The following is a 24,435-nucleotide window of genomic DNA, read 5'->3' as shown; positions in this document are numbered from 1 at the left end:
TGCCGATATCGCCACTGGCCGACATCGTCCCTCACCCCCCGGGCTGCCTTCACCCGCAGCCTGCCAGGGTCCGGCTGGGAGCGCCCGGGGCCCCTCCGCAGCTGGCCGAGCTCCGGGGCGGGCAGCAGCGGGGGCTAGGGGCCAGCCGGACCCCCGGCATCTCGCAGCGCAGCGCCGCGAATATGCCTTCATCGAGTTTTCTAGATCTTTCTTTTCCTAGCCTGCTGTCCAACAACAGCTCTTTTCTTGGGAATTTGACGGTTTTTTTTTTTCGTTTAGGCCTGTTTCTCTGCAGGCCCCGAAGCTACGGCAGTAGCACAGAGTTCAGCAGAGACATAAATAAGACCCCAAAACTAGGCAGCATTTTTCAGCTGTAATGGAGGAGGCTGTGCTTTAGGCTGGGGAGGTGGTTTGTGTGTGTGTGTGTGTGTTTGCGTAGTGTGCGCTGGATCTGGTTTATCCAAAGGGGATACGATTGAAATCGACTTTCTGTGCTTCACTCCAGCTCTTGAGCCATTTTCTTCCCCTGGTAACTTTCACTCATTCCATGTGCATCGTCCGGTATCAGCAGCTAATTAATTACAAAGAAACTTATTTTTAAGCACGTGGCTGTATGAGCCATAAAGCCCAGGGATTGCTTTGGGAACACGTAGCATAGTGTCAGCCGTGGCTTGAACTTCTGTTTTAGTTGAAAATGATCTTATATTTCTCACTTGAAATAACATATTGCATGAGTAAATAACTCATTTTTTAGCTGTTTCTGATCATATAGTTTAGGATACATTAAACAAAGAGACATGGACGTTTTCTTGAAATGACTTCCTGCTCGTCAGTTTACGTGTAATCTTTTTCCTTATTTAAAGGCAGCTCGAGGTGGCTGAAGGTTGAGCCGTTTATCTTGGTGTGAGGGCCTGCCCGGGGAAAGATGAGTTCTTTGGACTTATTTTTCTCTTTGGAAGACTTGGAGTCAGCATGACTTACAAAATAATTGAGCAACCAAAGCTGAGGTGCTATCTTGTCTTGCAGATCTAAGGAAGAACAGTCCTGTTGCTAGAGTGTCTTAATTGGAAGCATGTTGGCAACCAAGCTGTCCCGACCTCTCCTGAATACCTCTGTAAAAAAACTGAACTTCAAGGACCCAGGGAATGGCTTCAGGTAAGTAACTTGGTAAAGAAGACATGGAAAGGGACATGGGTTGGGTAATGAGGATTTTTTTTTTTTTTTTTTTTCCTGAACATGAATAGGCAGAAAATTGTCTATTTAATTTAAATTCCTGGCTCTGAAAAAAAATGTGTATAATGGGAACCCTACTAGTTAAAATTCAGAGCAAATGGATTACTTTCACTGGGTTTGCTTTAAAGCAAGGTTCCCAAACAATGGTGTGTGTATCACTAATTGTAAACAAGCAGCTTATTGGACTAAGCAAGAATTGCCATTTCCGCTGTTGTTGCACTGCTATTGATAGTGGTGTGTGACACCATCACTGCCATGGATGGCTTCTGTGACAGAGCTGTATCGAGCAAAGATAGGAAAGCAATTAGAGATTTCCTATGCAAACAGATTGACCCTTTTATCTGCTATCTACTCCACAACAGACTCAAGCTGCACAAGCAGGAATCTATCTGCTGTGGCCTTAAATATTCAAGTTAATGTTTTATTAAGTTCAGAAAATACTTTTTTTTTTCACTTTGTGCTTCTTGTACTCAGGGCTTGGTACAAACTTTTGTATTTTTTGAACTACCCATACACTGCTAAATCTGAAATGGAAATGCAACTGTTTGTCTGAAAGATGGTGTTGACCATGATACCAGTATCTTAATGCACTGAGGTAATATTTGTGTACTTGACTCTTCAAGCTGAGAACTGCTTTTATTAGTGTAACTGAACAAAAGCAAATGTGTGGTAACAAGGACAGATTTAATTTGTGGACCATCTGTGCATTTTAAAAGCCTCAGTTGTGGTCTCTAGAATTCAGTCATGCAGAATGACAAAAATGGCTCATGGTACATTAGTGTACTTGAGGGCTAGCATCACCTATGCTTCTTAGCTGTTTCCTCTGATGACATTCCTGCTGATCAGCAGCTGGCATCTATTTTAATGCCCTTGCCTTAGAGTCAAGGTAGGAAGAACACGAACCAGTTATTCACTACGGGTTACTGTGAATAGAGTGCAGCAAATCAATTGTTCACTGTGCTGCAGTGAAATAACAGGACCAGATGTGACATTGAAAAACAAAAATTAACTTCATGCAACTAGAAGAAACGTTATGAACATTTCTGGGCACTTTGAAAAATACAGAGAAGCTTAGTGTTGAGACAAAAGTTCCAAGCCAGGATTCCGGTCAGTAATGTTAACAGACAGTTTGGGTCTGGGGTCTGACCTTTGCAGCAATTAAATTGGCCATTGCTGTTTCAAGAGTTGATTGAGCTTGTGACATTGAAGGTTAGGAAAAGAGCCAAACCATTGCAGGAAGGTGAGTGTTCACCATGACCTGTATGTAGGTCAGCTCCCTTCCCACCTGCTTCAAAGCTGTTGCACTGTTAGACCCTGTCTTTAGCCCTGTTAGCAGAAAATGCAGCTCAGAGGCCAGTGTCTGCAGATTGCTGTTCAGTGTTGCACAGGTCACCCTAGGAGGGCCTGTGATGTCTGAGCAGGAGATAACTGTGGGTGATTAAGCAAATTCACTTAGAAGAGCAGCCTGGAAGATAAGCTCTGCTGAAAGATAGATGTTGAGGAACTGGAGAGCAGCTGAAACGCAGCATGTCTAGGAGAAAGCCAGAAGGCAGGGGGCAATGTCAGGGCCCAAATTGAAATACGAAATAGCTGATATAGTCCAGAGAGGTGGCTGGCAAGGATGGAGTGCTGAGTCAGTCTGATGTGTTGTCTAGGCCTGGTTTTGATGAATAACAGTAAGACCTAAGACAATGTGATGCTACTGGTTGCGTAGCTTTTATAAATATATACTCACTCACGTGCAAGGCACTGTTGCTTTGCTCTGGTCTGTATTTGTGAATATGCTTTATTTACTTCAGTCAGACGTGATGTGCAGAGGAGCTTCAGATCTGCATGGCAGATACTGCTCAAAGACCTAGTATCTCTTAGTTTAAGCAGTAGCAAAGAGGAGACATAAGATCTAAGAGTATATAATGCATAGACATTGCAGAGGAAGAAATGTCCAGATTCTGTTTTCTCAAGTGACAGTCTGCACCATGTACAAAGGTAACGCCACATTCTTTTTCATGTGTAATGCTGCAGCACCAGGGTATGGACAAGATATTCCGTGCCTGATTGTTCTGTATTTTTTTAACAGGCCTGTGAAAAGATTTTGCTTCCCTCTCTTGTCCTCATGCGGTAGCCGCTCTTATGCAAGTGAAGTTGATCAGGTGAGTGTGATTGTGGTTTCCAGATTGGGAACCAGTTCTACTGAGCTGGAGCTTTAAACTCCCTGAAGCCTGGTGACCAAATTCTTCTTTCCTATTCGCCCGAAAGACTCCGAGCTGGACCTCTTCAACATACTCCGCATTCTTTCCTAGCACAGAGCTTCCATTGACGCAACACGGTACATGCTACTAAGAATGGAAATAAACAATCACACTAGTGTTTTTTTTTCTATTTTTGGAATTCACTCAGCAGATGAAATCTTCCACCTTAGAGTGGAGGGTATTTGTATGACAGGGTCTTAATAAAGCCCTCTTTCCAGAGTATGGTTGTATAAAGTAATGTAAATAAATTGGTGTGTCCTCACATTCTGGAGAGTGACCCCCTTCTTTAATAGCCCTTTCCTTGAAGGCAGTAGCTTGCCAGAAACAGTGCCAAACAAAAGGAAGGGGGGTGTTTTGCCCTGTTATCTGTCATGTGGCACAGAACTTAGCATTGTAGCAGGGCTAGAGCATGCACATCTTGCTCCATAAGCCTAGGACAGAGTCTGAAAGGAATTCAGGTGCAGCCCTTGCATCATTGCCAGGTGGTACTGGTCAGTCCCTGTCTATCCTGTGGAAGGCCAGATTTCTAGTTTTAACAGAGATGAATTGGAGTGAATTGCAAGCAGCTATTACCTCATTCCACCTGCAGCAGCACCTTGCTGCGTGTGCACCTGCTGCTAGGATGTTTGATGCACTGTGCAGTTCTCAACATGCTGCTTAACTGCGGCCTCTCTTTGGGCTACAGCAAGGGGTTTGGAAAAGGAAAGAGGTGTACTTCTATTTAAATTATAAGTTAGAAAAATCGGAAGACAAAAAAAAAAGACTAATGACCAACTGGTCTTAAATTCAAGTATGCAATCCCCTTGATTCTACTTGGCTTTTAAAATGCAGCACCAGAGGGTTTACATTGGAGGGAGAAAGATAAATGAGCAGTCAGTAAGGTAAACATACTGCCTTTTTGTAGTCTACCTATCTTCCCCACACCTTACAGGCTGCAAGGCACAGAACAATAGGAACGGTTGCTATTGAAAAAGCATTTCTTGGGAACTGTCTGGTATATTTTCAGATTTCAAGATGGATGTGAACTGCCAGAGAGTGATAGTTTGCTTTGGTCTCTGCCTTGAAAGTTGTTTGCTGGAGGTGCTAAAACCTGTTTCTTGTCTTCAGGAGGCTCTGGGTGGCAGTAGCTGGCAATGAGCATAGAAAATGTCTCTGGAACAGACCGCTCCTGGCCAAGGACATGGTTTTGTTCTGTGTACCGCAAGTCACTGATTTTCAGTACTCCATTCCAGCGCATTGTTTTGTTTTGTTTTGCAGATCGGCAGTAGAGCTGTGCTTATAACAGGTTGTGACTCAGGGTTCGGATTTGCCTTGGCCAAGCACCTACATGCCAAAGGCTTCATTGTTTACGCTGGCTGCCTGCAAAAGGTAGGAAAACCAAGAACTTTGTTCTTCATCTGTGGCACGTGAACAGACACACAACAAATCCAGTCTTTCATCTCCACTCTGCAGAGCATTTTGCCAAGGAGAGGGAGGGTTGTTGGCAGCCCAAAGGGAAAGGCACAGGTACTTGAATTTCATACAGCATTATCTGGTCTAGACCATAACCAGGACTACAGAAAGGTTCTTATTTGAATTACAACACTGGTCTGTTCCAAACCCAGTCAACTCGAACCCCACACCTGAGTTCATAGGGTTATCCATAAGTAATTTTAGGACCAGGTTGAGTCTGGATCTTTGGAACTGCACTCAGTTTATACATAATTATTCAGAGCTTATTTTGATTAATTATGACATCCACCAAGCCACCAGTGATTTTATAGCATGTGGTATAAGGATTTCTTTCAATATATGTGAATACAGCTATGCTCTAGCATGCGTTGAGGGTGCACACTGAACTCGCTGTGAAGGTGATAAAGTCCCCCTAGTGCAACTGAGAGCAGCTTCAGGCCACAAATAGCTTAGTGGTGCAGTTGTTGATTTACTCTCTAAGAGCAGTCAGAGATGCCTCATCATGGTGAATAAGAGAGAGCTTTAGCCTTCCCTTATGAAACACTGGCACATTTTCAGCAGCATGGCCATTTCCCGACGGAAGCAAACCTACTCCTCAGGATATCCTGGGGTGGGTCAGTTACTTTGATCCAAATCTTTTAGCTCACTTATCACTACAAATGTGTCTTGAATAGTTATATTATTTAAAGAGTCTTTGTCAGGTGTTTTTTTTTTAAGTGTTATCAATAACCTTTCTGATGTTAGTCTTTCAATTACTACAAAGTTTTGCTTAAATGATTAGTTTCTTTCTGCCACATTTTTTTCAAATGAGTAACTTGTGTTCAGATAGCTCCGTCCCCTTGTGGTGTCTCAGCCTTGGGCCAAGGCTATATTTTTTAACCCGGGCTCCCTCTACAGGCTTCACAGCAGAACAAGATACTTCCTATAAACTGCTGCTTTTCCAAAGGTGTTGAGAAGAGGGAGGGTAGAAAGCAGCTTTTTTGGCAGATATTTTTACTCTGCTTTTGTAACTAAAAGTCAAGATTAGAAGAGATGATAACACTGAGACTTAGAAACCACTGTTCAGAATAACTGCCTGCCTATATGTTGACAGTAGTCCAAAATTTCAGAGCTACAGGGTTACTTCTGTATTTCACTTCCTCAGTCTGAGCTGCCAGAAAGACCTGATTTTCAGTGAGTATGCGTTTAACTGTTGCTGAAACCTCCCATTTTGGTGTCTTCAATACACATGCTACTGCAAGCACGTTAGTGGAAAATCATGAACTCTGACAATTTCAGCATAAACTGAAACGAAGCATGTGACAGAAGTCCTTTTAGCTTTAATCAACATTTGTTTCCTCTCCAAGAATCAGCAGAAATCTTTGCTTTATCTCTGTATAATTAAATGTTGTATTTTTTTATCTGGATTCACATTCCATGTTACAAAATCTGTGTGACCATGGCACGACTGGTGGCAGCAACTGTCATCAGAAAAATACTATAAAAATGCCAAAGCTCCCTAGTCAACTGGTTGGCCTACTCTGTGTCTTCAGGTCATATCTTTTATGGGGGGGTGGGGGGGGGGAAGTTCTTAGCCCTGTGGAACTAAACGCCAGCAGAGTGAGCTGACTTTGTCTTTATGCCATAGGTTTCATCAGACAAAACATAAAGAAAATTCTGATCAGTGTTACTGTTGGTGCTGATCTTAGGGACAGAGAATGCCTAGTGTGTTTTTAGGTTCTAGATGGAACTAGAGGTGGAAGTAAGAAGCATCACATTTTGCTTGTAAACTGGATATATTTGTCCTAGCCCTCACTGAGAGGAAATGAGTATGAAACTTGAGTGTTATTTTCATGTGACTGCTTTTCAGAGCACAGCTGCACATCAGAAACATACTCCAACTTGGGGAGCCATCATGTCCCCAGGGTGTGCACTCTCCTTGCAGATAAAAAATGTGTACAGTGCTGACCCTTCATTAGGAAGGGTTTCCTAGAGTGGCCAGATCCTGAGCACCTGGCTGTTTTTTGCTGAAGGAGACCTGAGAAGTGTTCAGTCATGACTAAGGGGACCCCAAGGATGTATCTGTGCTAAGTGCTATCTCACACTGTTCCTAACATTTTCACCAACAAATGTATCAGTGAGTGTTGATGCTTCACTGCCAAAAGACAGTAGTAGACTGGATCCGATGAACAATCATGCTGCAGCTGTCTTATTTTTCTCTTTGGTTAATAGCTGGAGGAGCCAGCTGACATGAGATGAAGAAGGTATTTTTCCAGCAGTATCTGTTACCAGTGGATATATGTGGTGTTTGTCATGGCTGTCAGGAGTGTCGTGGAATCTCTGTTTGCTTTGCTGTGTGTGCTCAGGCCTCTTGGAGCTTGCAGGGGAATGAGAAGGCAGAGGTTATCTGAGCAGCCCAGCATGCAGGCAAGTTCCTGGAGGGCCCAAAAGAGTGCTCAGAGCCACAGGGTGTGTGACATGCCACTTCAAGGACACAGTGATAGGGATACAAGCTGAGGGCCATGAGAGTGACTGTTGAAAGAGGAAGATGAGGCAGTGGTGTGCTTCTTAAATATGAGAGCTGGGTCCTCTTGCCATGGGGTCTGTGGACACATGAGGAGGCCCTTCCACTGCTTTGTGGGGGCCCCAGGGGTCAATGGGCTGTGCCCTATGCCAGGAGAACGTGACACAGTCACGGGGTGCCTGACTGGAACACCACCCTTCTGTCTTTGTGAAGAGCTGAGGGGATGACCCTGTGGGACTGGGTGAATGCCTGGGGTCTAACTCTTGGGTCAGGATCCCAGCCCTAGGGAGTCCTCTCCAAGCACCTGGCTGTGGGTGGGGGGAGGCAGGAGGGATGGTGGCTTGCAGAGCCAGCTCTGTGAGGGAGGAGGAAGAGGATGCTGTGAAGTTTCCAGCAAAGCTAAAGAGGTCTCTGACACTGGTGCGCTTCTGTGGCTCATGGACATGGTCATGCAAGGAGAATTGGATACTTAAAAGTCCACTGCTGCACATCTTTTGCCAAAACTTCTGACATGTCGAGCCATGTGTTTTTTTCCACCTTGTGCCCATGTGGTGGCTCCTGGAGTTTTCTTCTCTGGCAGGTGACTTTGTAGCACCTCACAGACCTGGCACTAGAGGAAGAAGCACGTTGGCTTTGCTATTCTCCTTTTAGCTCTATCTGCTGATTCCAAGGGACTTGTATGATTACATTTGCTTACATTCCCTTATGGCAACTTATTCCCTTTTTTCCTTATTCCCCTTTTTGGGCCGTTTGTGTGCTTTCTGGTGCTTTGCCATACATGCTGACTTCAGCACCAAAGTGGGTTTGAGGGAGCAACAAACTTAGCATGAAGCTGTTTCTGTTCACCATAAAACCAAACACCATAAAGCTATGCATGGGACTTCCAATGGCTCCATCTTGTATGTGATAGGCTTCTGTGTGAGGAGAGTGCAGTAGATGCCTTCTCTTAAGGACCAGCACTAACCAGTCTTAACAGTCTGCTTTGGAATAAGGAAGGGTGGAGAAGATAGAGGAGACACCAGGTACCCCAGTCAGTGAGCTTCAGGGACCTGTGTGTGTGGCCAGCAGATAAGCCCAGGAACAAGAGGATCCAGGAGAAGGTGGTTTGGAAGATAAGGTGGCCCAGAGACAGAGCAATGTGGATGGCCACTCTTGTATGGGCAGTGTGGTGTCTGCACTGTGCTACCTGACGTGGGCTCTCTGAGGGGGCAAGTTGCCAGTCTGGAAGAATTCAGGGACAGTTGCAAATTCACACCAATATTGTGTGTATGTGTCTTCTTAGCACCATAGCCAGGCTAGGCTGCAGGACCACCGCAGGAGGTAGCTCTGGGCACGGCAGCCTTGTTGCTAGCAGTATCTGGCCCATGGGAAACGTACCTGAGGGGTCAGGTGCAGTTACAAGGCTGGACTGTGAGTAGGTATGTGTGTACTGGGGGAAACTGCTGCTCTCAGCTGAGGTAAAGGAGTGGAGATGGGGAAAAAGGAGTGAGAAACAGCTCATGGAGAGAGGAGAGAAGAGAGCAAGATGCTGGAAAAGCCTCCTGGGAACTTACCAGCAGGCGAGCTGGCCAGCCACCCGGTAACTGCGCTCAACAGGAGTTGGCCGGAGGCAGTAGGTGTGTTTCCAGGCAGTAGGTGTGTTTCCAGGCAGTAGGTGTGTTTCCAGGTGGCAGAAGCTGTGTGCACGGATCAGCTGAAGGGAGAGAGCAGTGGGCAGGCAGTCCCTCTTACAAGGCTGTCATTCCCAGGGCTGGCAATGTGACTGAGAAGCACATGCAGTGTACATGGGCAGCCACTCACGAGCTGTTTTATACTGTTACCACCGCCACACTGTTTGTTGTGCCCCGTGCACAGGCCAAAGTAACCGTGGCACCTGTGGCAGTGGATCGTAGCTTGATCTCAGAGCTTGTACTGGGCAGCACTTACCTTGCTGGGCAGATCCAGCTCCATCTGCTTTCTTGGTTGTTGCAGCAGTTTGTAGCAGCAGACTCGATGACAGTGCTGATGGTCAGGTGGAGCTGCTCAAGGAATGGTGGTCTTCTGCAGGAACAGCCCCGTCTGTGCCCTTTTGAACTGCAGGACTGTCCTGATTGCCCTGCGCACTCTCCTTTGCTTGATTTGTTGGTTGATACACATTTGATCTTACACACACATTTCTTTGCCAGATTCAAACCAGCTTTTTCTTCCCCTCTAGGACAAGGGAGATGGTGGCTCCAAGGATCTGGACAACATGAAGAGTGACCGAATGAGAACTGTCCAGCTCAATGTCTGTGACAGCAAAGAAGTGGACCGAGCAGTGGAGCACGTGAATAGCAGCCTGGAGGACCCAGAGAAAGGTCTGTGCATCCAGCAGTCTGTAAGGTCACACGAAGATAGGTGACAAGAGCTCCCTCAGCTGGGCACCGGGAGCGTCTTCGGGGCACACTTCAGAAGCTGAGCAATACACTGAAGGGCAAAAAGCTTTGAGGAGCAGCAGTGCAGAGCAAATGGCCTGCTTAAAGGCAGCTTCCCACTTGCACCTTAAGACAACATCTGCAAACAAACAACAATAAAAAAAGGACTTTGCTTCTTTCTCCACTAGCTCCCGTAAGGACATAAGCAGAAATTGGGGTGGTGCTTCAAGGCCCTGGGATGAGTGCCTTACTCCTGTAAACTGAGGTTTACCGTGACCCCCTTTATGTCTTAAAACCTCGCCAGTGCCCAAAGATTAGGGATTAGTAACCAAAGTGTCTCCGCTGTACTTTCCAAAAAACAAAGGAAATGGAGATGTTACCAAAAAGATTTCTTATGAAGCTATTATTAAGGCTATTGTAAATATTACCATATATTATACATTTTGTAGTTCCAGGGGTAATTGTACCTATCTTTCTTGGCATGCCTGCCTCGTTCTGATGTGAGGACAGCAAATTCTGCTCTGGTACTATGAAAATTCCAGTTGTTCATGCATTCCCAAAGCCTTTCCACCCTCTGGTGACCTACATTTTTCTCCTTAAGTAGTGTCCCACTGCAGCACCTGAAGGTTGTTCACAAACAGAACAGCCAGTAATTTTTTATTCTGGATTTTGCAGAAACCTATTTCTTTTACTTTTCTGTATATTTATTTTTTATGTATACATTTCTTCTTTAGAAATAAAGTTTTCCAGCCCTGTATTCTCAAGCATAGGCCAAGAGGATGTTGCTTTCTCTGGGCTTGTTCTGAGAACATAGATCTGAACACAGGCAGTCAACAGCTAACAATAAGATTTTATAAAAAGCAGAGAGATGCCAACCCAGACCTTTCTCAGTCTGTTTCCTGTGCAATTAGAAAATACATGAAGTGAGTTCATTTTATTCCAAATTCCTTTCTAAACTTTGTTTTCATTGGCAAATGAGTTGATAGCTTCTGTTCATATCTTGCTTAGAGCAGAATAAAAGGGAGAGGCCATGGCAGGCTCACCCATTTCCATATCCCCCTTACACTGTTGCAGACATTCTAAATCTTATGGTGACACAAGAGATTTTACACCAAAAGAATTACTTTTGCTTCTTATTATTTGCACTTAGAGAGTGTATTTTGCTTCTTTTAAAAATCATGATGGATAAAAAGAGAACATCAAGGAGAACAGCTTAGACAAGCTGAAATTCTCTGTTTGCTCTTTGAGAATTTCACTGGAAGACATACAATACTTTGTGGCTGCAGTGTTGGGCAGTGCAAACAGATTTTGATTGTGGTTATGTTTGCTCAGGAGACTAAGGTTTGCTCTGGGTTCTCTTCTATCTGGTTGTCATCATTACAGGTCTTAATGAAGAGCTTTCTGGTTCAACTATCTGTTAACCAGGCCTTTTCCAAGCTGATCTCATTAGTCTCATAGAGGGAAAACTTCCTGTTTGATTTTATCTTGTAGGGCTCTGGGGGCTGGTTAACAACGCTGGGATCTCCACGTTTGGGGAAGTAGAGTTCACCAGCATGGACACCTACATGGAGGTGGCTGAAGTGAACCTGTGGGGCACTGTGCGAACCACCAAGGCTTTCCTCCCGCTCATCCGGAGGTCAAAGGGTGAGTGATCTCCTCCTGACTTTCACTCGGTGGAGCAGGTCCCTTGCCCTGCCCCATGTCTTACTGTGATAGAGACCAAAAGGTCTACTACACTTCTCTCTGCACCACTGGCTACCTTCCTACTTTTACAGACAGACTGGAGCACACATGGGCCTCAGCATAAAAATGCAAAATTGTTCTTGTACTGGGGCCAACTACCTGACTAAAGGAGAATATTTTTTTACTATGTGTGGCCCAGGGAGCATTTCTCTGCCATGAGAAGGTATCTGCATCTGTGGTCAAGGTTGCTCTTTCTAATGTAACTCAGCATAGAGCACTGAGAGGAAATGTAGACTCTGGTTAGTCTGCAGCATCCAGTCTCCTACCACCACTCTCCCCTGCCAAAATGAGAGAGGAGGAAAGACCCAGCTCTGTGCCCAAAGCCATAATCCAGCTGTCACGTAGAGAAGGATGCAGTGGACTTAGACTGCTTCTTCCATTTGTGGTACAGGAGCAAGCTATGCCCGTTTGGGAGGCAGATGCTATAAGCTACCACTGGGCTCCTGGATATCATGCCTTAGCCTTGCAAATGAACAAGCTCAGTCTTGGTGCCAGAGGTTTCCTTTGCTGCTTCTTGCCTGGGCTCACTCCTGATTGCTGCTGAGCAATCCAGCTTCCCACCATGCAGGTTCTGTCCAGCCTCTTCCGTGTTCCCCACAGCACGGCGCTTTGTGAGCCACCGCGTGCCTGTGCCCTGGGGTACAACAAGCCAGGGAGCACCCTGCAGTGGGCTTGTTCTCCTGCCCTAAGGCTGGTGCACAGGACGGGAATGCTCAGATAGAGCCACCAGCAGGTCTGCAAGGCAGCTCTTAGGGCTGTGCGGGGAGGGGTGGATGCACGTTCAGAAACCTTGTGGGTGATTTGTGTCAGGTATCTGCTCTGTGCATCTCAGCTCAGCTGTGCTCTACCTGGCCTCCACCTAGGTCGTGTAGTGAACATCAGTAGCATGATGGGTCGGATGGGCAGTCCTGCCCGCTCGCCGTACTGCATCACCAAGTTTGGCGTGGAAGCCTTCTCCGATTGCCTGCGGTACGAAATGCAGCCCCAGGGGGTGATGGTCAGCATCGTGGAGCCTGGCAACTTCATAGCTGCCACCAACCTCTACAGCCCCGAGCGGATCAAAGCCATAGCCGACAAAATGTGGGACGAGCTCCCTGAGATAGTGCGTAAAGACTACGGCAGGAAGTACTTCGACGAGCAGGTCAGCAAGATGGAGACGTACTGCAACAGTGGCTCGACAGACACCTCGCCGGTCATTGAGAGCGTTGCCCACGCGCTCACCTCCACGACCCCCTACACCCGCTACCACCCCATGGATTACTACTGGTGGCTGCGCATGCAGATCATGACACACATGCCTGCAGCCATCTCAGATCGGCTCTATGTCTATTGAGGCCTCGCACTCCTAGGCTACCCCAGTGGGAAGTTTGTTTTGAAGAGAGCATTGTACACAGTTCCCATTTTTTAAATTTTTCTAACCTCATTTCAGAGTACTGTATTTTAGCTCTAAAGGGTTCATCTAAACATCTGTCATAACCTAAAGGGCAATAACTTGCAAAGGGTGCTTCATAGGCAGGAATACATTATGTTTGTGCAGGGACGTTGTTTCTTTGCTATTTATTTCATGTAATCCTTCTTTTTTTTTTCACCTCAAATGTCAAGTTAAAATCGTTATTTAAATTGCAATTGCTCTGAAGTGGTTTCAAAATAATTTCTGCTGTTGACCGCACACAATTTTCAGAATTCCTGCCTAGGACGCAGCCTTCACACCGTATAACAGAGGCCCTCCAAGCTGTAGTGGCAAGCCACTGCCTCCTGATGACTGAGAGTGTCCAACAGACTTTCCAGGCCTGATTACAGTAACCCAAGGCAAAGCAGAGACTTCTTTAATTTGGGGATCAGAACTCAAGACATTCAAAATGCTGAAACCAAGCAACCGACCCTGTCCCTTTTTCCCTTAGAATTATACTGAGACTTACTAGAGAAAAGGAACCAGTCTGCTTTTTTCACGTGCTTTCTTGGAGTTCAGTTATCCAAGGACTCAAGCCAGCAGACGTTTCCCACAGGAGTTTCTTAATCGTATGAGCATTCCCATGAGCGTGAGAAGCTTTACTCACAGGGCTGCAGGCATCAGGATTGACCCCTAGTAACATTGCTCTTTTCTTCAGTAGTAGTTGAAACTCCTAGAGTTTCCCTTCAGCTCCTATAATCTGTTAGGGTCACCACTGACCAGAGGGAAGCAAAAAGGGTTATAGTGAATCAGATCAGTGAATGCCATTCTTACCAGGGACCTCAGTGTTTGTTACGCTGAAGTATTTGTACAGCACCACGCACAGAAGGGCCTTAACCCTCGCCACGGCCTCCAGGCACTACTGCAGTGCAGGTGCCGTTAATAACTCCATTGGAGGAGTCACTGAGCCGAAGTACATCTAACAGGATATAAATCTAACAAAACGTCCATAACACAATAAAGTTAACTTTAGATGCAGTTTAATTTCCATGATGGTGATGTTTACATGTCTGTGAAACATTTGTTTTGTACTGTAAGAAAATAAGGAAAAGAAAGGAAAAAGAAAAGGAAAGGAAAAAGAAAAGGAAAGGAAAGAGGAAATGACAGGAGAAAGGAAAGGACAGGACCACAAAAGAGCCTTTCTTGGGAAAATGTTGAAAGAGTTAATTTGTTTAAGCTCAAAAGGAAAAAAAGAAGTAATTAAAATAACCATTGTTAGCAAAGTTGAAGAGAAGGGATCTCGTGCTGTAGTAACATACCATGACGTGATCAAACTCCTTTGGCTTAATAAATGTATACATGAATGGTAAAATTCAGAAGCTCCCTCTCTGTTTTTTAACATTTAAGGTGAAAAGCTCATGTACTTTTTTTTTTTTTTTTTTTTTTTTAATTTGGTGATGTTCATGCTTGTTTTTATACATACAAACTTAATTCAGAGGCATATTTGCAGTCTAGACTCCTACACGTCCACATTTGTGCAAGACTTTAGTATGAGCACTGGATGTATCCTGCCTCTCATGACAAGTATGTCAAACCCCTGGACTATGTGATCACAGCTCTTAAGCCTGTACCAGATTCACACAGATTACCAAGGAGTGTTATGGATCACTCCCATGGAGTGGGAAGAGAATCTGAGCTACAGAGAGTGGAGGGGGGTAGCAGTGATTCAGCAGGGCAGGCATACAGCAGGTCACTGACAAAATAAAACTCTGGGAGAGACTTGCCAGCTGGAGGTGCTTCTCTGAGATCTGCTCTCTCTTTTCCCACATCTTTCTTGCCAAGCAGAGGCACTGACACAGTATCTCACCATGCAGCAACCCTTGGACAACCTGGAGGTGCCTTTGCGCTTGGCAGTCAGCTCCATCACACCAGTGCTAGAGGAAGAGGCGTTTGGCCAGTTTCACTTAAAGTAGGAGAGGGACCTTCAGAGCACGCTGGATTGAGACCACATTGGTGCTGGGGAACGCATCCCTCCTCTTCTTCCTTTGTAGAGACATGGTAGAGATCTGCTGCCATCTCTTTGCATATCAAATCAAATGGGAAATGAATGGTTCACTGCATAAATGATTGAACCAAGGCCATCAGAAAGCCACTGGCCATCTTGCATCACTGCTATCCATGCAGTAGTGGTTGAAATCTATCTGCCTAAGCTCCCTGGGAGATGAGCAGATTGTCACCAGTGCTTTCTGTGGTAAGACTCTCTTAACCTAAAAATATCTTTTCTGGTGTGGTGGGAGGCAGCAGAGATGGGGTAATTTTAACTACAGCTGTTACATCTTGTTCTAAACCTTAATGAGGAAATCTTGAAGCTCTACCCACTTCATAACTTTCTGTTTCTAGTATTGAGGGAGGCAAGTGTTGCACTTGAGACAAGCGTTTAGTGACCCCCTCATTGCCACATGAGTGCAGGGATTTCCTGGTTAAACAAAATTATTTCATAGCAAGGGAAGCTATAGGAGAGCAGATCCTAAGCCTGCACCTCAGCTCAGCAGCCACACAGAGGGCTGGCCCTGGCTCCCCTTGCAGGCAGATGTGCCAGCCCTGTGTGTTGGTCTGAGGCTCGTGGTCCTGAGCTGGCAGTTCAGAACAGGACTGCTCTGGGCACAGGAAAGTGGAAAAGGCCCCTTGGCAGTGTTAAATGGCTGAGCACAGAATGCCTGCCCCAAGTGAATTAAATATAAGAATTAAATAGGTACCGAATTAAATACAGGAATGGCTCAGTTGCTGAGCCACAAAGTCAAATCCCCGTTGCTGAGCCACAAAGTCAAAGATCTGACTGAAGCGAAGGGACCTTGCTCCCAAGCATATATACAGCTGTTGGCACTTCGGGGACCATGGCTCTGAAATGAGAGTGGCTTCCAGCCTGGTCCCACCAAACAAGCAGGGAGTGACGTGCACAACCCCCAGAAGACCTGACAACACCTCCCCAGGGAGGTGCCACTTGGGAATGTAGCGCTGCTTTCCCTTCCCCAGCAGCAGCTCAGGGCTTGCCCTGCAGCCTTGCAGTGCTGCAGACTAAAACAGGCGCTTCCCCACAGGAGATGAGGCGCCAGCCTGGTATTGCCAAAGCAGCAAGGGGAGCCTGCCTTTGTGCCAGCTCTTGCACAACGCTGCAAGGCAGCCCAGCAGCCGTGGGTGGCAGCAGCAGCTCGCACTGGAGGGGTTCTGCCTTGCCCTGTAAGAAGGGAGAGATGCCAGGGCCAGGAGCAAGGCAGCAGCCACAGGGATGCCAGGCTGTGCCAGCCTGGGCTTGTCACCACCCATCACCTGGGCATCCCAGCCCTTGCAGAGTGAAAGGGGTGAAAGGGGTGCTGTGAACCTGCCTGAATTCATTCAGGCAGTGGAGGAGGTCATGGCAAAGATGGGGTCGCAGCTTGGGACTTTCACCCATAACCATACCAAGAGGACATAGAATCATAGAATCATAGAATATCCTGAGTTGGAAGGGACCCTTAAGGATCATCAAGTCCAACTCTTGACACCGCACAGGTCTACCCAAAAGTTCAGACCATGTGACTAAGTGCACAGTCCAATCTCTTCTTAAATTCAGACAGGCTCGGTGCAGTGACAACTTCCCTGGGGAGCCTGTTCCAGTGTGCAACCACCCTCTCTGTGAAGAACCCCCTCCTGATGTCAAGCCTAAATTTCCCCTGCCTCAGCTTAACCCCGTTCCCGCGGGTCCTGTCGCTGGTGTTAATGGAGAAAAGGTCTCCTGTCTCTGGACTCCCCCTTATGAGGAAGTTGTAGACTGTGATGAGGTCTCCTCTCAGCCTCCTCTTCTCCAGGCTGAACAGGCCCAGTGACCTCAGCCGTTCTTCGTATGTCTTCCCCTCCAGGCCTATCACCATCTTCGTAGCCCTCCTCTGGACACTCTCCAACAGTTTCATGTCCTTTTTATACTGTGGTGCCCAGAACTGCACACAGTACTCGAGGTGAGGCCGCACCAGCGCAGAGTAGAGCGGGACAATCCCTTGACCTACTAGCGATGCCGTGCTTGATGCACCCCAGGACATGGTTGGCCCTCCTGGCTGCCAGGGCACACTGCTGGCTCATATTCAACTTGTTGTCTACCACGACCCCCAGATCCCTCTCTTCTAGGCTGCTCTCCAGCGTCTCATCGCCCAGTCTGTATGTGCAGCCAGGGTTTCCCCGTCCCAGGTGCAGGACCCGGCACTTGCTCTTATTGAACTTCATACGGTTGGTGATCGCCCAGCTCTCCAACCTATCCAGATCCCTCTGCAAGGCCTTTCCACCCTCATTCGAGTCCACGACTCCTCCAAGTTTGGTGTCATCAGCAAACTTGCTCAAAATACCTTCTATTCCTACATCCAGATCGTTTATAAAAATATTGAAAAGTACTGGCCCTAAAATGGAGCCTTGAGGGACCCCACTAGTGACCGCCCGCCAGCCTGACGCAGCCCCATTTACCATAACCCTTTGGGCCCTGCCCGTTAGCCAATTGCTCACCCATTGTATGAATGTCATCATTGTATGATGACATGCGGTAGCACAGTGCGTTCTGCAGCTCCTCTGCAACCAGTCAGGGACAGGCAGAGATAGTTGTCTACCAGCTCTCCGTTTCACTTTAAAAGGGCCCCAGGACTTCAGGACAGCCTGAAAAATTGCAAATCCAGCTGCTTTGCTCCTGCACCTGCACCCAGAAGGCAGCTCAGGGCAGTCTGTGGGAAGCGTAGGGACAGGGAATCTGGGTAAGATGTAGGTTGTATTTTAGAACAATGTCTGCTAGCAGTGTTTATTTTGCTTCTGAGTGTGGTTGTTTGAAGATGACTTTTTGTCAGTGTCTGTTCCCAGTTACATATGAGTCTCTGTGTCCATGTGGGGCTCTGCCACTGTGTATAAATAATTACCTGGAAGAGAGATTGGACCCATATTTGCCATGCAGCTGCCTTTGCTGCAGGTTTATCGAGTCGTTCTCCTTCCTCCTCTAGCACAGGGTTGTAATTATTTGTATGATGTGGGAAATCTTTAGCAGAAAAGCTTGGCAGAGCCGTCATCACCCACTACGAGTTGTGGAGAAACGGTGCTCTCCTGAGGTGGTGGTGGTCCTGTTTCACAGGCAGGGGGCAAAACAGGCCATCTCACCCCCAGACCTGCTGTGGTCAGATGCTGGTGCTGAAAAACCACACCTGAGGAGCCATGGCCCAGGCAGGGCTTCATATCGTGCCTTTACCAAGGGAGAAGAAGACACAGAAGAAAGAAATCTCCAATTTCCCCTCTCTGGGCTAGCCCAGGTACTCATCCTTGAGCACAAACATATCTTATTTTCCAGCCAGAACTGCAGGTTGGGAAGTAACAGGACCCTGCCCTCACCCTTCCCGAATACCAAAGCCCCAGAATGCTCCTTGCTGGAGCCTGGGGTGGAATTGTAAACGCTCCGTCATTATTTCTCCCTGGGCTGTGAATGTCAGAGCAGCAGTGTGAAAACACGGCAATATCAGGAGAGATCAGCAGAGAAGTATTTCTGACTTTACCTGGAGCAGGGTGGACCGTAAATCTTGTGAGATAACATGTTGCCACAGAGACTCACAGCCAGTTTTTCAGGCCTTAGGAGTCTGAATGCTGCCAGCAAGCACACCTGAACCAGCCCGCCAGGTCTGTGCATCGCTAGCGCAGCAAGCAGCAGGTTTCTGTTGCACCGAGGACCACAGACTATTCCTGCTTCTCGTATTGCACAACCTCAGAGGTATTGTGTCAAGCCTTATCGGGATGTAAGCTGGGGTATTCGTGTCATGAGACCAAAAGTATAGCTGGTCTGAGATGCCAGGAGAAATGACAAAGGCTGGTTCAACAGAGGCTGTGGGTTAATACCACTCTTGAGTCACCTCTGGATCTGCAATGGGTTTAGAAACTGTGAAATATCTTACTCGCTGATGGCCTGTCCCTGCCTGGGATCCCCCAGCAGCCCAGGACCCCATTGCAGCCCATTCCAGGGCCACCCGTCCCTGCCCAGTAGCCCCAAAGGACACCGATCCCCCCTCCATGGCCCCGCTGGGCTGGACTCACCCCACAGCGCCTGCCTGCCTGTGCCCTGGTCCTGCTGGGGGCAAGAGCAGCACCCAGGGGTGGGGGACAGATCCACGGGGATGCTGCTGGCTGCCCCAACCACCTGGGTGTGGGCATCCCCCTTCTTCTCCAGCCTGTGCTTCGCTCTGCTGCCAGGGAAATGCCCCCCAGAGCCACCAGCAGCCCCCGGGCCTCCCTCAGCCTGGCAGCGGTTTGGGCCCAAGGCAGGCGGCTCTGTGCAGGCCTGGCTGCTGCCCAGGGGATCCAGAGGGTGCTGCGGGGTGACACGTGCACACAGAGACGTGTCCAGGGTGCTCACAGGCTGCAAGGGCCCAGACCAGCTGCCCCTCACCCCTTCCACACAGTCCCAGGCAGGTTTTGGCACCTAGCATCCCAGGGCTGGTCCTGGCCACCCCATAAGGCTCTTTGTGGCCCTGGCTGCTGTGGCCATCGGGCACTAATGCTGGGTGGTTTTCTGTCCTGTTTCAGGAGATGCTGGTGCCCTGCAGCAGTTCATTTTCTGACTGTTGTCACATTTCTTTAGAAATAATCCAGGCACGCTAACTTGTTCCCAGAGATGGAAAAAATGAGTGCAAATCCCCAGCCCGGCTGGTAGCCAGCCCTCCGACCGGCAGGATGTGTGACCTCGGCCTGGAGCTGGGGCTGCAGGCTGAGCTCGCGCCCGCACGGTGCTCCCAGAGAGTGAAGCTCCAGGCTCGCTGCTCCCAGCCCATGCAAACGGGATGGAGGAGACGGCTGAGATCTTTGAAATGTGCTTTTCAATAGGATTCACCCCCGTTTGAAATAGCAGGGAGAAAAGGAATCTACAAGAAACTACCCAGGGGCCTGTAAATGTCTGTTAAGCTGCAGAGAGGATGAAAGCAGATGAGGTTTTTTTAGGACTCAGCTGCAACACTTTAAAACCCACTCCCAGCAGTGCCTCGAGCTGGCTGGCTTTGATCTGAAATGCAGTGGGAGAGTTCACAGGAGCTCTTGCAGCGCTGCAGCAGCAGGCACCTGGGAGGTTTTGTGTGGATACCAGCATTCCTGAAGTGATTGCAACCGTCTTGGTGGATTTCTGTAAGGGAAGGCAGCAAACAGGCAAGAGCGGATTTTCAGCCAGCTCTTGTCCACGTGCCGGGTGAGCAGTGGTGAGTGTGTCTCAAGCTGTAACCACACCAGCGTGCATCACGCTCCCACAGCGGAATTTTTAAAACACCACATTCCTAAAAATACCAAATTCTGGGGCTGCTATCTGTGCTGTTCGTGGCAAAACCTGCTGACATCTCTGCAGCAGCAGCCCCTGAGCAGGCAGGGTCAAACATGTATGTTTCTGCCTCCAGATGCTTCCTGCGCCCAGGGGGCTGTGACCCCACCACCCGCCCGCTCCTTCCACCCTCCCACCCGAAAGCGATTGGCCCTGCCCGGGCTGATTACAGGCCCGGCTGGAAATGCAGACGGCTTGTGATTTCAGCGTGAGTCACAGGAGGCTTGGTGGCTTTGCTTTCCTTAGAGCTCCAGCCCCTGGGCTGGCGTGGTTAGCCGGTAATGTCAGCTTGCCTCGCCAAGGGAGCACGTCTGGTACAGAGAAGTCGAGATGTGTGCCGAGCAGGCTTGGGAGCCCCAAAATGAGGGAGCAGGCAGGAGTGCCAAGTGTTACTTTGAAATCTTTTCTCCTCTTTGGGGAAAAGAGGCCACGAGGTGGCTGGAGGAAGGCTGGTTACATGCCTCTGCCTCCTATTTGGTGCCCAGGAACGTCCAGGCTCCAGGCTCTGCCGAGCTCAGACCCATGCCACCTTCACCATGGCTTTGCCTCTTCCATGGCCGTCCCCAGCCTCCGCCGGCTGACAAAGCCTCCCCGGGCCCCCAGAGGTGTGCAGTAGCTGGAAACGGTGGGAGCTGTCTTGTGTAGTTTTTTTTGTTATGGTGTTGGTGTGAAAAAAAGCTTGGAAAAGCCATCAATGAACAGCTAGGGGAACACGTCCTGATAGGAAGCACCTGGGGGTGAAGCTGACTTCCCCAGCCGCTGCCTGCAGCCCAGCACCACCCCGTGATGGCGGCACCACCCTGTGGTACAGCAGTGGCCTTCTCTTTCCTGCTTACTTACAAAGCTTGTTTTTAACATCTCCGAGCAAGCCCGTTATTTATCGGGGTAAAATTGGCCATCCAGAAAGGTATGGGTCTGCTCAGGGTCAGGAGGCAAATAACCCATTTTCTAGTCCTGACCCTGCAAACCTCCCAGACAAGAAGGCCATCAGCTTCGTAAGCAGGCATCACCTCACAACAGGAAGACAATTACAGAGAGAGAACATTTCTCCTGGGCTCCACGATTCACCAGCAGATGTGAGTGCCACTAACCTCACAGGGAATCAGGCAGGTGGCCTGGGGGACGCGCTGTTCCCTGTCTGAGCATTGCAGCATTACTGGGATTGCAGGGGAGACTTCTCCCGTTCCCTGGGAAAATGCTGTGAGAGGGCACGGAGCTGCCCCACAGCTCTCAGCAGCTGGCCGTCGTAGCTGGACCATGCTTTGGGCTTTTCCAGCAATGTTTGCCACCCTGTGATAGGAATCCTTGCTTGCCCAGCAGGGGCTTTGCCGTTGAGCCTTTCCTTGCAGCACCAGCCATGCCTGGTGGCAGGCCTGATGTGGAAGCTCCTGTGCCTTGTGTTACATGGTGCGTATGAAATTGGGTGGTTTCTGAGTGCACCAGCCACAACTAAGGGGATGGCATACACAGAGGAGCTTACACTGGGGCCACAAGGCAAAGTGAGTCTCCTTCCCAGCAAAGGCTTGTATGCTAGGATTTACTGACTGCCCATGTGGAGGGGAGATTTGTAAGAAAAAAAAAAAAAATCATGAACAAAAGACCTTTGTTTTTCCCTCAAGCTTGAAAAGCCTGGTAAAAATCTCTGTTCATTTGTTATTTATTGCCATGAAATATTTGTCTGACATTTGTAATCACAGCCAATACCTCCAATGTGGCTTAAAGCTTAATTGCTTGAACTTTTCTGCTAGCGACGAGCTGATGCTCTGACCTTCTCCTTGCAGCAGCAATCAATTTTCAGCGCAGCAGCTTGCGGTGCCCGCTGCCTCCCCGTCGTCACCCTGTGCTCGGGAGAGGCCCCGCCAGGCACAGGCTGGAGGTGCGGCATGGGCGGTGGTGGAGGTGAGGACACTCGAGGATGAGAGGCTGTGGACAAAGGCAAGCAGTGACACAGGAGAGACAGGTGAGCTAAGCCAACACACTGCCTTCTGCCAGAGCCCGGCAAGCAGAGAAGTGCCCATGGGCTGGTTTTTAGGGTTTTGCTGGCAGAGTGCCCTCAGGGCAGGTAGGGAACAGAGGTGCTGCTGCCCCTTGACATGGCTCAGCTGAGCCAAAGGGGAGGTCCAACCCCTGAGACAGGTTTGCAGACCCAGCCCCATGCCATACATCACCCCCAGCCCCACTGCTCCCTCGCTGCCCCTGCCCCCAGGCGATCCCAGCCACAACTCAGCATTTGGTTCAGTTTGGGTATGGGGGATGCTGTGGCATCCGCCTTTCAGTCCTGTCCCTGTTCCACAATGATTCACAGGGATGAAGGAGCTGAGCAACAGGCAAGAGGATGATTTGCCTTGTGATGGTGATTCAGCCTCTGCAGGGTGGTGACAGAGTGAGCAGAGCTATTGTTTCTCCCCATCAGCTGGTGACAAAGGGGTTCTTGCCCCTTTTATGACATTTCATTGTAGAAGAACAAATATGAACAAAGCAATGTGTAAAACAGTGATGACTGAAGTCCCTGCTTCAGGGAACACCCTCCAGTTTTCTCAGCCTACCCTGAACAGCAGGGCAGCTTGCTGCAAAGCAGCCAGCCCTTCTCTTGCCTGAGGATGCTTTTTGTTGTGCTGCACATCCCAGGAGCAGCTCAGTGTGCAGGGGACAGGAGCAGCTCAGTGTGCAGGGGACAGGGGCTGGCTCAGTGGGGGCAGGCACAGGGGATGTCCAGTGAGGCAGCTCTGCCCTGGCAGCCTGGGAGTGCCACACCAGCCACCCATGTTGACCACATCAGCAAATTCCTGCGTCTGTATGTCACCAGCCATCCTAAAGGCGTGCACTGGCATCACCTTGACGAAGCGGTTAATTTGGCACACGGTGCAGTCACCAAGTTGTACTAATGCAGCAATGAACAAGCAGCAAAGGAGATTCAGCTGTTAAGGATCAGCATGCACATAAAACAGGAAAGCAAATTAGCATATGTACAGTAATTTGTAGCAAAAAGCCAGCTGCATGTTCAGTTCACGCTCAGTCCTCCCACCTGCACTGAACCTCCCCTCTATTTAACCAGTCCAGCAGAAATGTGGACTCACATCTGTGAATCCTGTGCACAGGCAGAGGTGTGGGGCAGGGGCAAGGGCAGGCAGTGCAGCCTGCCATGGCAGAAACCACCTCTGACCCACAGCTCGACCACCACGCTGCTGCTCGTGCTTCTTGAAAAGGGCATTGCAGAACTGCAAGAACAGAGGTGTGCTGTGAGCATCACCTGGGCTTTGAATGGCTCCCAAGCAGGGAACGGTTCGGTAGGTTGGGACAGTGCTACAGACAGCTAAAATAAATGGCCCAGTATTAGAGAAGTCTTCTAAACCCTACGTGCTGTGATGAATGGGGAATGAATATCCTCTGCCTCTTCTAACAGGAGGTTTGGGGGCATCGGGTGAAACTAGCAGGAGCCTGTTCACAACAAGTAAGGAGATGCTTGTTCACAAAATGAGCTGTGAAACTCTGCTGTGTGTCATGGCAGCTGCCCAGATTTTCCAAGGGTTCAAAAATGATTCACCGGTTTCATGGAAGACAAAAATGGGCTGCCACAAGTTCAAATACAATACCAACACCAAGTGTCTCCAGATGCAGGGAGGACACACATCTTCACCAGCTCTCCTGGACATTTCCTCTTCCCTTGGCATGCCCAGGGGAGGTGCACCACCGCTCTGACTCACTGGGGCTGTTTCCGTGCCTCTTTGCTGCACATAGTGTGAAGTTTACAGGTTTCTGCATAAATAATACGTGGCCTATCAACAAAAGCTGTCAGATCAGTTACTACTCCAATATCACTAATGTAAAATTAACAGAAAACAGAACCACAAACCACTACATCAGCATCTACTGACTTAAATTTTCTTCTCCCGGTTCTTTACACTTCACATATTGAACATTTGCATTGTAGATGAAGTCCTAAGAGCTGTGTGTAAGATTAAAGCATGGATTGATAGTGGCTTCAGGATATTCAGGCAGCAGTAATAAGTGTGTTATTGACAGTGAATATTCATGTGGATAGATCAGCTTGGAGGATTAAATGACACATCCTAGAGGGATGGATATAATGAAACAGTCAAGTAAATGAACCAGAAAAGGTG

The 24,435-nt window shown here is 48.4% G+C and overlaps 1 protein-coding gene and 1 long non-coding RNA gene across 3 annotated transcripts in view; both read left to right on the top strand.

Moving 5' to 3' along the window:
- Positions 1–14,335, top strand: part of BDH1 (3-hydroxybutyrate dehydrogenase 1) — a 14,645-nt gene extending 310 nt beyond the window's left edge. Inside the window, exons 2-7 of the mRNA XM_035334286.1 lie at positions 1,027–1,155; positions 3,311–3,383; positions 4,740–4,850; positions 9,632–9,773; positions 11,322–11,474; positions 12,437–14,335. Coding sequence (XP_035190177.1) covers positions 1,073–1,155; positions 3,311–3,383; positions 4,740–4,850; positions 9,632–9,773; positions 11,322–11,474; positions 12,437–12,906 — 1,032 coding nt within the window. The 5' untranslated portion in view covers positions 1,027–1,072 and the 3' untranslated portion in view covers positions 12,907–14,335. The remainder of the gene's footprint in view (positions 1–1,026; positions 1,156–3,310; positions 3,384–4,739; positions 4,851–9,631; positions 9,774–11,321; positions 11,475–12,436) is intronic.
- On the top strand, positions 6,505–9,620 carry LOC118171300. Of its 2 annotated transcripts, none has more exons than XR_004753146.1 (3): positions 6,505–7,726; positions 7,766–8,703; positions 9,241–9,620. It is a non-coding gene; the product is annotated as an uncharacterized LOC118171300 (long non-coding RNA). The 2 variants fall into 2 exon arrangements; XR_004753145.1 differs by having other exon boundaries at positions 7,766–8,707.
- Positions 14,336–24,435: the final 10,100 nt, after the last annotated feature.

Source organism: Oxyura jamaicensis, chromosome 9 (assembly GCF_011077185.1).
Source record: "Oxyura jamaicensis isolate SHBP4307 breed ruddy duck chromosome 9, BPBGC_Ojam_1.0, whole genome shotgun sequence".
Classification (NCBI taxonomy): domain Eukaryota; kingdom Metazoa; phylum Chordata; class Aves; order Anseriformes; family Anatidae; genus Oxyura; species Oxyura jamaicensis.
The sequence above is the reverse complement of the archived record's forward strand: the minus strand, read 5'-3'. Positions and strand labels throughout refer to the sequence as shown.